This window comes from Gopherus evgoodei, chromosome 8 (genome assembly GCF_007399415.2).
Source record: "Gopherus evgoodei ecotype Sinaloan lineage chromosome 8, rGopEvg1_v1.p, whole genome shotgun sequence".
Classification (NCBI taxonomy): Eukaryota; Metazoa; Chordata; order Testudines; family Testudinidae; genus Gopherus; species Gopherus evgoodei.
Window position 1 is genome coordinate 7,015,886 of NC_044329.1, and position 12,016 is coordinate 7,027,901.

At 51.2% G+C, this 12,016-nt stretch overlaps 1 protein-coding gene across 4 annotated transcripts in view; it reads left to right on the top strand.

Annotated features, from left to right (window-relative positions):
* Positions 1–12,016, top strand: part of CAMK2A (calcium/calmodulin dependent protein kinase II alpha) — a 74,277-nt gene that overhangs the window by 26,784 nt on the left and 35,477 nt on the right. For all 4 annotated transcript variants that reach the window (XM_030571748.1, XM_030571750.1, XM_030571749.1 and 1 more), the window contains exons 3-4: positions 2,728–2,787; positions 11,277–11,331. In XM_030571748.1, coding sequence (XP_030427608.1) covers positions 2,728–2,787; positions 11,277–11,331 — 115 coding nt within the window. The remainder of the gene's footprint in view (positions 1–2,727; positions 2,788–11,276; positions 11,332–12,016) is intronic.

Sequence of the window (12,016 nt, forward strand, 5' to 3'; positions counted from 1 at the left end):
CATAATAGTCTACAAATATTGGAAGGGTATAAACGCCAGGGGTAGAGAGGAATTGGTGAGGATCTTGCATGGGAGTCTGACTAGCAGGATTTACTGAAACTCAAAGTTAAACTCCAGGGGGTGAACCAGGATGGACCATAGCAATAGTCACGGCTGAGGTTTGCCCAGCTTTAATAATAACCCTGTTTCTTCTTGCTGCTGCTTAGTGCCTGATACCATGAAATACATTCACAAACTGTTGCTGTGGGAACGTGTCTCTTCCCAGGAAGTCCATTTCATGGACTGAGAAGGCAGTAAAATGCAAAGGAACAAACACAAAATCACTTCAGAACATCCCAGAATGAAACTCAGGGGGGAGAGATAGCTCAGAATTTTGAGCATTGGCCTGCTAAACCCAGGATTGTGAGTTCAATCCTTGACAGGTCATTTAGGGATCTGGGGCAAAAATCTGTCTGGGGATTCGTCCTGCTTTGAGCAGGGGGTTAGACCAGATGACCTCCTGAGGTCCCTTCCAACCCTGATATTCTATGATTTGGATCTGGTTTCCTGTGCTGGATTTCACAGAATTGCAAAGTTCAGGGATGTTTGTGAGGCCAGGAATTCCTGAACCAGGTATATTTGAAGTGGTCTTGAGAAAGGAAGCAAAGTTGGGAAAGGGAAGCTGTATGCAGCAGCCTGGGTGGTATGAGATGCTCACTGAACATGGGGTAACGTTAAGGGGTGAGGTGTTCTCAAGGTGGTTCATGTGTGTCTATGTTAATGCTTGAGTCATGCTCCTCAACCATGTTACTGCAGAGCACTGATCAGAGCCGAAGGACACTAGAGGAGAATTAGACTGCAGTTTGTGTCAATGTGCACATGTTGGAGAGAGACTGAAAGAGATGTCAGAGAGCTAGGGAGGGGCTGGTCCTGTGCTCACAAGCACACAGCAATAAATGGTTTGCCAGAGCTTATTAAGAGTCTGATGTTCATGTTATGGCACCTCTGGTGCAGTGTGAGACTGCTGTCCCCGATCTTCTAGTCACATCAAAACATACTCTATCAGCTAGGGATGGGAGAATGCAGGCAGAGAGAGAGAGAGACACACACACACACACACACACACACACACACACACACGGGTTTGTAGGAGAGAAGAGGAAGCAAATCTAGTGAAAACAGGAGCAGAGAATGGGCAGAACAAAAAAAAAACAAAACAAAAAAGAGAAACTGAAAAAAGAGAGAGGCAGATTGTCTATTTCCCATTATAAGACCCCATTTTCTGTTGCTTTGTAACTTTGCCAGATTTTAACCATTAGCGCTGAATTTTTTGATGGTGTGTGTCTGCCTTAGGCTGATTTTGGGGGCGGGTGGCTTCAGTGGAGGTGGTTCAGCCATATTCAAGAACTAGTTTAGGGGAAAATACATTGTATTGCCCATGTTAAAAAGTTCTTACAGCGGTTTAGGTGAAACCTCTACCATCTCCATACTGTGGAGAGAGGGCTTGGGATCGGGCAGAGAGGTCACCCTGATTTCAAGAATGTGCCTTTTGCTGGTATCAAGGGAAAAACTGACCAAATCAGAACAAGTTATCAGCTGTTGCAAAATCTCAGATTGCACATGCTCAGTAAAGACTTGTTAGAGCTTGGCAGCTAAATTCTCTGAAGCGTCTATTTGCACTGAGCACGCTCCATCCCCACCCAGCTCCTACCTGCTGACTGAACTGCCATCCCCACAGAGTGACTGAGGATGCCCAAGCCTGGGACTGCAGGAGGAAAGCAGGACTTTCCTGGCAATTGCTCCTCCGGGCTGCTGCAGGCTGCTGTGGTGCTGGGCTCCAGAACTGAGAGCAGAGAGTGTCACCTACTCTGGCATGCAGGCAGTGAGGAGGGGAAGGAGGAGACAGCCCAACTCAAATGCAGGGGGGACAAGAGCTGGATATGGAGGGAGGCACGATCCAGCAGCTGGATTGGGGCTGGGATGGTCTCAGCAAGGAGACTGGGACTGGAACCCAGGGTGGGAAATGGGGGTGGAGGGACTCGGAGCCAGTCTTGGGGGTGGGGTGGGACTTAGATCAGATGAGAAGCTGGGACTGGGGTTGGGACTGGAAGCCTGCTGAGGATTCTGGGGACTGGGAATGGGGTGGATGCAAAACTTAGATCTGATGAGGAGCCTGGGATGGGGAAGACTGGGGCTGGCTGGGGAAGGAGAGCGGGACCAGGAACCTGAGGACCTGCTGGGGAGACTGGGAGCTGTGATGGGTGGATGAGGAGCTCAATGTGGGAGACTGGGACTAGCTAGGAAAGAAAACTGGAATGAGAGCCATGGGAAGAGCCTGGGACAAGGATCCTGGGACAGACAGGCTGGTGGGGACAGAGGCAGAAGGCTGTCCATGAGGAGGCATGGCAGGCCCTGTATCTCATTTAAAAGTGATACAGGGTCTTGAGAGGTTAGCCTGGGGGTGTGCTCCTCAAGGATATCCTGGCTGAAATATACATATGTCAGATCCTCTTGGTGTTGAAGAATATCCTCAATCCTGTTCCTGAAGGGTAAAAGGTCCCCCCCCCCGCAGCTCCCTAGAATGCCATTGGGGTCCCCTGCATGGGCAGCATCAAGTCCTGCCAGGGGCCTTCGTATTTTCTGCAGCTTGAGAGGAAGCAGAAGTAGGTTTGGCCATAGCCATGTCTCCTGATGAAGGGAGCCTGCATAGCTTTCTCCCCTCACCGACTTGTGACTTGTTTCTTTCAGATCACCAGAAGCTGGAGCGAGAGGCTCGGATCTGCCGTCTTCTGAAGCATCCAAATATAGGTAGGGTTTTTCTCCATGCTGGGTAGGGTGACCAGACTTCCTGATAAAATCGGGACCGTCCTGATATTTGGGTGGTTGTCCCGTGTCCCGAGATTTTGCTCCGCCAGCAGCACTGGTTTTTTGTTTTGTTTTTTGTTTTTTTCTCCGCTGGCAGCACTTGGCTTTTTGCTCCACCGGTGGACTCCCCCTGTCCCCCACCCCCAATGTGTCCCGATTTTTTCCTCATCTTATCTGGTCACCCTAATGCTGGGGAGGTGTGTGTGTGGGGAGAGGGTACCCCTCTGCATTCCCTTCCCTCCAGTCACACCCTGCACCTGCCTCTACTTCCCACTGAGGGAGGCTGTGCGGCTCCCTGGACAAGCTCAGGCCTCCATCGGTGTTGGAAGGCCTGCCTGAGGCACAGAGGCCTGGTTCTCCTCTCACTCGTGCTGTGCCAGTCAGGATTGGCTTCCCCAAGGTCAGTGCAGCTGGAGTATGAGACCATTGTAAGTGACAAGAGAACAAGGTGCCAAGGGCCTTAATCCCCAAAGGCCAGCAGTCGCTCCCTGTTCAGTGACTGGCTCCGTGGGGCGACTTCCTCCAGTGAAGTCTAAGGGTGTGATCCAAAGTCCATTGAAATCAACGGACAGCTTCCCATTGACTTTAGATCGGGCCCTGTGCATAGCACTTGGCCACATAAGGAGAAGCAGGAGTATGCCATTAAGTGGGCAGTGCTTCCATTTTTAACCCCCACCCCACTTCCCACTGCCCAGGTGCTCTTTTGCTCAGGGCTCTCAAAAAGGAGAGCAGATCCCATCAGGGAACAGCGAAGGGGTGGGGGCTGCGGAGGCGGGTGACATGAGAAGCGTGGGGGGCTTTCCCATCAAATGTCCATCTGATGGTAGCCTCCTTCAGAAAAGCTGTTCCAGGAAAACTCCTGAGCCTCTGGGAAAGACAGAAATAGGCCAGGAGAAGAGAGAGAGAGAGAGAAAAAACTCAACCCCAAGCCCTGCCAGTGATGCTGATTCAATCAGTCACTCTCCCCATTTTCCCAGAGCCCGAGCTGATGCTGGCTGTGCCAGGGCTCGCCTCCCCAGAGGAAGATCGCCATCCAGCGGGGAATGTGGTGAACAAGGTCCATGACTCTCAGAGCAGGAGCTAGGGAAAACCTTCTCTCCCACGGGAACTCTGAACCCAGGCAGGAGCATCGGTGGGTTTTTGCACCGGTTTGAAAAGGAAATGGCTTGCAACTCCGAGAGCGGGCAGTTTGCAATGGTATCCCCCCCAGAGCAGCCTGCCATGCTGAGACGGAGCCAGCTTCATTCCGAACTGGGGCTTCCCCCCTTGTCTTGCTGCTGCCTGGCTTCCCCTGTCCGGGCCAAGGTGAAGTAGGCCATTGTCTGGGAGGTGCGGGCCGTTGGAACAAGCCACGCACTGAAGTGTTGGCCGACGAATGCTGAGCGCTGCAAGCCATGGCCTGTCTGGGTTAGCGCTCTCACCTGTCCGCCCCCTCCCAGGTGCCTCCCAATGCACCTGTCTGGCAAATCCTGTCATCACGCAGTGCCCACCGCTGTTCTGTGGCACACCACGGGGAGGGGGAGACAATAAGTGGCAGCAGAAAGTCAGTACCATGGGTGAGCCCACGCTGAGCAGACTCCATCCGCCCTGCGCTGTCTGCTCTGCCTGGAACTGTACTCCCTGCTTCTTCCCACCTCTCACCCCCGCCCCTCGCACATGCACACACACACACGGTCCCTGCTTCATAAATGTTTCAGCTCATAAAGAGCCTGTCAGCTTCAATCTGTCTCAGGCAAATGCCTGCACAGCAGCGTCAGGTCGTCTCTGCATCAGCTCGAGTCACAGACCGCGCTGGACCAAGCTGTTGCTGTGACAACAGAGGGATTTGCTCCCCTCGCTCCAACTGGAACAACGCTCCTGGGCAAAGGGAAAACAAACTGGGTGGGGGGGGCGGGGGAGGATGAGAAGGGATGTCAGTCAAGCAGTGCAAGGATCTGGGGGGCAGAGCAGAAAGAGAGAGGGAGGAGGGAAAGGCGATGGCCATCACAGTAATGCTGCTGATTTCCCCAGCATTTCACTCCTTACTAACTAATCGTTGCCACCCTGGCATCTCCCAAGCGACACAGCATCCGAATCTCTCCCAGGCTTTCTGGGGCTGGAAGTGAGAGAGAGCACAGCCCCCAGAGGTGGAGAGGGTTGTGCTTTTCCCTGCTCAAAGAGAGGAGCATCACCTTTCAGTCTGAATGGCTTTTGTTTGGGGATTACGGGAAACCACACAAGAAAGGACAAAAGTAAAGGCTGCCGGCAAGAGCATGGTGAAGTGTCTGCTCCCCGCATCCAGGTGGCAGGACACAGAGGCTGCTCTCTCCCTTCCCAGGAAAGGTGAAAGGTGCAGGACAGAGAAGATAAAGCCATCACAGTTATTACATAGCTGGACTTGGCACATAATAGAACAGATCAGCGCGCCTGCGTGTAAGTAGTGCCACTAGATTCACTTCCCAGCTCTAGTCACACAGCAAGTGACCTGTGCTTCTCCATGCCTCCTCACTCCTGACCTGTAAAATGGCGATGACAGTATCTGCCTCCCTCCCAGGGATGCTGGGAGGCTGGATTCATTGGAGTACTTTGAGGTCCCACAGTGGCAGGCACCTGAGGCGTGCAAAGCATCATTCACGCAATGAATCTGGGGGAGGGACAAAGTAGAGTTGCCAGCTTTAATTGGATGAATTCCTGAATATTTCATCATATGACATGATCTTTAATTAAAAATTCATCTTTAATTCCTGGAGACTCCAAGTCAATCCTGGAGGCTGTTGGCAAACCAAGGATGAAGAAAGCATTTTCTGCCCCTTTTGCAAAGGACAGCACAGAGGACGGGAAGTGTCCTCCCCTTGCTGCTCTGTCCTGGGCACAGCTAGCCAGCGTTCTGCACTGAGCACCTACCGACTGAAAACTAAAAGGACCCCATGGGTGTTTGTAAGAAGATGGCCAGGGAATGAGCCTGTCACTGCCAGGCATGTACAAGTTCATACAAGAAACGCAGCATTTCTCCTGCTAACAGATGCAGACTCCCTTATCTCCACAAGCCACTGCCCAGCAGGGAGCATTAGTTATGGCAGGCCTGTGAGTCTTAATCTCTGGCCAGTCATTATCTTCATCATCATCTCCTCCTCCTCCTCCTCCTCAGGAGCGGCACCAGGGTTTTCGGCGCCCTAGGCAGGGGTCCTTCTGCGCTCTCGGTCGGCGGCGGCAATTCTGCGGCGGGGCGGGTCCTTCCATGCTCCTGGTCTTCGGGGCACTTCAGCGGTGGGTCCTGAAGTGAGTGAAAGACCCACTGCAGAATTGCCGCTGAAGACCCAGAGCGCGGAAGGACCCCCCCGCCGCCGAATTGCCGCCGAGAGATGCAAAATGCCGCCCTCCTAAATCCTGGCAGCGGTCGCCTAAATGGAAGTGCCGGCCCTGCTCATCCTCTTCTCTAGTTCAGATCCACTCCTCGTTAGCAGGGGGGAAAGTTCTGTCAAAAGCTGCCCTGAAACCAGGCATCCCAAGCAGCCCACCCCCACACCTGCAGGATGCCCGCTGCTCAGCGAGGGATGGGGAGCACCCCCAGGCATGTCGTTTGCTGATGTCAGGGCACGGTAACCTTCCTGTAACAGGCTCCACCTGCAGGGATCAGCCCAGCCACAGGAGTAAGAAACAGTCCAAGTCAGAGCACATGGTGCTCCCTAGCACCCCCTGGTGGACAGCAAAGGAACTCTGGGAAGCTTGTTCGGATGAGAAACAGGAGCGTCCATCACGGCAGCAGGTGACTGCCACAAAGTGACAAGGATTGCAAGCAAGCAGACCGGGGAAGGGTGCAAGGAGGGCTGGTCTGATGCAGCCTTCTCCTTCCCCTCTCACCAGCACCCCATAGCACAGACAATCGGTAACAGGATGGGCCAGTCAGCTGAAGCAGCCTCTCAACAGCATAAACTAGAGCGGCTTAGAGCTGCTGTGCCATATGCTCTCTGGGCCAGTGAATGGGAGCTTTAGCATTGGCTTCACAGGTCTTCCAGGCCCCCTGCATTTTGAGGGCAGCGTATGCTGCAAATTGGTCTTTCACCAGTCTTGTCTCCTTTTTATTCACCACCCATCCTTGGCGTGCACTCCTGACGCGCACCGCTGGCCTTGGTGCTGGGCTGGAAAGGGTTAACAGAGCAAGATGCTAATGAAACCAATCTGGTTGCTATTTATACCCACAAGGCACTTCTCTCCCCGCCCCTTGCACCCCCACTGTTCACTGCTGCCTGGAAACTTGGGAGCACCACTTCCCCTGACTGCAGCACAAACAGGCTAATTACCCACTGATGATCTGGAATGAACTAGAATGCTGCAGACTGGAATTAAAGAGGAGAAAGAAGAATCAGTGCCATCAGGAATGCAAGGAAAGCCAGTCTGCAGTGGAACCAAGATTCCTGGCAGAAGCCAGAGCTATGGGCTGCAGAACACTACTACCTCTCCATGAGGGATGCACCACAGGAGGGACTAGGGTGTTTTCACTGGGTTGGACCGTCCCTTCCCATTTTAATTAGAGCTGATCCAAAGGTCCAACGTTTGAAGCTGTTTAGGTTTAGCATGTTGCTTTGGCCCATTCTAAAGATGGCAACCAGCTTTTCGACGTGGACCCAGATCTCAGCTTCCCTACTGCTCAGGGGAGTCCAGATTTGAGGGTTTTATCTGACCCAGCTCTAATTCTGGTAGACGTTGGAGCTCCTTCTTAAATAACATGTCAGATCCTCCCATACCCCTGAATAATTCTAACAGTTGTTAGTCCTCAGGGGCCACACCCATAATGTGCAATCCTTCCTTCTTGATGAGATGTGGGCCCCTTAGCGGGGTTCTCATTTGTTCCCTGTGGCAACGTCTCAGTGACATCATCCCCCATGGACATGGCGCACTCTGCAGTTACTGGTAGTTTGCAATATCCAGGCGCATAAAGCATTCCCAGGTGGCAAGCTATACCAATTGGAACCATTGCATGCAATGTGGCTAGGAATGGCCGAGCCCAGGACGGCGGCTTGAAAAAGGCAGTAGTATGTAGGTGGGTATGGGAGGCTTTAAGCCTTCATGACCCCCAGCATGGCTGCTGAACATCCCTGAGGGCAAAGTTTTGTGCAGTACTTCCATAACCAAGCCCACAGATCTGGAGTGGTTTAGAGTGGCCTGGGCCAAGGTTTGAGTGACGCTGGGTGAATTCCTGGTTTGGGATGGAATCCTGGAGGAACCTGGGGGTTTCACATGGTAGTGACCCCATGCTGAGTGAACCAGGGCAGTGTCCATTGAATTTAGCTTTGAGGTTTTGAATTTGTTCAGCTCTGAGGCTTAGTATGAAACTGCAGGCCTCTGTTGCCTTCCACTCCAGCCCTCCGGCTGTATGGATTCCTTGGCATGGCTCCCGTCACTGACTGTTTCCCCAAGACATGTGTCGAGGATGCTCATAGGAATCAGACACCTTTTTCATGGAACAGGAGGGAATCATAGACTCATAGGACTGGCAGGGACCTCGAGAGGTCATTTAGTCCAGTCACCTGCACTCATGGCAGGACTAGGTATGATCTAGACCATCCCTGACAGGTGTTTGTCCAACTTGCTCTTAAAAATCTCCAATGATGGAGATTCCACAATCTCCTGAGGCACTTTATTACAGTGCTTAACCAACCTGACAGTTAGGAAATTCTAAACCGCCCTTGCTGCAATTTAAGCCCATTGCTTCTTGTCCTATCCTCAGAGGTTACGAAGAACAATTTTTCTTCCTCCTCTTTGTAACAACCTTTTATGTACTTGATGTTTCTCTCTGGACCCACACAGCCATCACAGGAAGACAGAAAAGTCGTAACTGAGCATGAAAATAACTGGATGAATGCAGGTCTCTGAGCATTGGAGGATGAATATATAAACCAGCAATGTGAAAGGGGGGAAAATACCAATACATTAGAATAACAACCACGGCTCAAATCATCTCCACAAAAGGGACCGAGAGCCAAGACCCACTCAGGCATGACAACCCTTTTCCTTTCGCTTCATCATTATTAATGAAAATGCAGCAATAAACCTCTTGGAGGACTCTGCCTCGCAGCAAGACATTGGTGTTGATGGGTCATTGTCTTCCTGGGCAGCAATGATGGTGGTGACTCCAGTCCTGCCTTTGAGAGGAGACTGAAGGCGAAAGGATGTCAAAGCAGGCGACAGAGAGAACACAGTCAGAAAACTACAAAGAGAACAGGTCACTTCTGAATTGCACCTCTGTGCCAAGGGGATCTAATGAGCTAGACTAATAAATACATGACTGCAGCCAAAGCGAACCCAGTTGCTGTTCAAAAAAACCTCTGACTGTTCTCCACTGGAGGGCTTGGAAGTGACTCTCCACATGTCCTAGGGCACAGGATGGTGTAAGTACTAGTGAAAATAGCGCACGTGATGTGCCTGTTCCTTGGAGATGTCACCTGACTGCCCAAATGGGAGGGTGTCCATTGGGGAGCACGGTCTGGTGGGTTCAGTGACTGTGTACATCTGCACCGGGGCACAAGGTCATTGAGGGAGCTGAGTTGGCTGAGCACTGGTCATGGGAGCATATGGTTTCTTAACTCTAGCAATTCCTTCCTTGCCTTTCTTTGTATTGCTTCCATTACAAAATGGTGGTATTTAAATCCCCCTTTTGCTCCAAATTCTACGCCCTCCAATGCACGCTCCCCATTCCCAGCGGGGTCCTGGTTCACAAGCTGCAATCACCATCAGCTGTTGGATCTGCCTGCTGAATGCTTCTTCATGTTGGTGTATTGAGGTGATATTAACAACTGAGCATTTTACTGAATCTGAAAAATAACACTAGGAATGCAAAGAATCTGCATTCAAAATCAGAGCTGGATATAGCCTTAGAGCTTATTGTCTTCCACTATCCCATTGGCCCAAGGACAGTAAATATAAAGTATGAAGAAAATTTCCATGTGGGCTGAGGCCAAATTAGCTGTGATCAAAGTGTGAGTAGCTAAAACTCCACTCAATTTTAACAAGAAATGGGATTTTAAAACCCCTACATTTTTGTATAAAATTTTTCCTTTTACCCCTTGTTTCTAAAGATCATTTTCAAAAGTACTGAGACTTGCTTGATCATTCTCAGACCAGGTGACAGACACACGGGCAGAAAGGGTTAAATGTATTGTGTGTACCGTCTAAATGTCACTAGAATAAGATGTAGGGTCCTGGGACATAGGGGACCATGAACCAAAACAACGAGGGCCAAATTCTGCTCATATTTTCACTGTTGCAACTATATTGAGGTTCTATCTATCTATCTATCTATCTATCTATCTATCTATCTATCTATCTATCTATCTATCTATCTATCTATCTAATTGCCTTATTTCTGTGCCATCTCCATCACTGTAGTATTGCAATGCCAAACTTTGTAACTGAGAGCAGAATTTAGCCTCAAGACTGAATTAAGAGAAGAGGTGAGACGTTTCTTGACTGCATTCAGTCTGACTAGAGTTCTGCACAGAACAATACTACAAAACAGAGCTTAGTTTGTAATGCAAGAACTGCCAGGGCTCAAGCAATTTTTTTTACATTCACAACTGATACAGCAAGCCCAGAGGTGCCGCGACTCAGCCCTGACCAGCCCTGGCACAAATTAAGCTCTGCTACAAAAGCATTGTGTCCCGACACACCCTGAGTCATGTGTAGCACTCGGGATGGATTGCTCGGGAACTGCCATTAGCCCAGAGCCCAAGCTCCTGGAAGCAGAGGGGAGAGGCTGTTCTTTGGATGTTACAACAGGATGCTGCTCTTTCCATTCTAGTTCTTTGGCCAAACAACAAGACTGGTGAGGAGAGGGGGGATGTTTAATAAGGAAGAGTTCCCATGGCTGCTCCCAGACAACCTCACCCTGTGATCCACCTGGATCTCCCAGGAGAAAGGGAAGTCACAGAGGAACAACATTGTATTCCCAGCAGCAGAGAAACACTGCCTGCAAGAATGTTGCCTTGGCAGGGCTCCCTTTGCAGCCCAGCATCCCTCTTGATTAAACCACCCTAATCCTGGGGATTAGAGAAGTGTGTGCTGCTGAAATACTGCTCGATGCCCGAGATAACCAAGCAGCTGCCCAGGGCCTTAGCCAAGTATGAGCACTATGTGCAAACCACAGACAGCTCCTCATTTTGGAAATGACCTTGAACCTTGTGCCTCCCAGGGCTGGGAGAATCATTGTTGTGGGTGGGACACTGGGAAGGCCGTGAGAGCATCGCTTAGCTGGTGCAATAGTGACCAGCATGAGGTACTGGGAAGGCTGTTGGAGGAAAACTCTCTGGGTTACGGGGCTCCTCTGCTGTTCCTCTGCCATCCCCTGCTGCCAAAGGGAAGCGGGTGGGCACGCGAACGAGAGAGGCTGCAGAGCGGGTCTGTGAGTACAAAGGACGTTGTGGTTGGTGACTGTGGCCCTTTTGTCTCCGCTGCAGTGAGGCTGCATGACAGCATCTCCGAGGAGGGCCACCACTACCTGATATTTGACCTGTAAGTAATGGTGATTGTTGTGTTTCATCCTTTTCCACAAGGGCCGTGTTCTTCCACTGCCACGCAAAGCCATCGCACTCCTGTCTCCTACCTGGGAAGGGCTTCTGTGTGGGGCCTGAAGCCATTGCCATGGAGAGGCAGTGTTCCAGAGGGGAAGGCACAGAGTAACGGGGCAGGCTGGAGAGGCCATTTTGTGCCTGCTTCCAGTGTTAGTTGGATTAGCTTTGTGTCCTATGCAGATCAGCCCTCCAGGCTTCTCAGAGCAGCAGTTAGCATGTTTAATACAGCCTCTCTAGAGGTCCCAATGCTCCTGCTGCTCCCTGCTTGTGTCAGTGATCCTGCCTTGTGCGGCAGCTTCTGTTCCTTCCCCTTGGAGACAGAGGAGCTCTGCATCCAAGTAATCTCTAAGATGCTCTACTTTGCATGGTATGTTTCCCCAACCCCTTGCCCTCCTCTCCCCTGCCTGGTTGCTCTTGGCTGTTCCTCTCCCTTGCTGCCCAGGGAAGGACTGCAACACTGGAACTCTGATGGGTTTGCTGGAAGCAGGGGGCGGGTCATTTCCAGAGCACACGGAAAGTGAAGAGCATAATTTAATGAGAGTTGGAAGGGCATAAAGATCCAGGTCTGTCCGGAAGCGTGTGTGAGTGTGCAGATTTTAGGGCCAGGTGGGACCATTGTGATCATC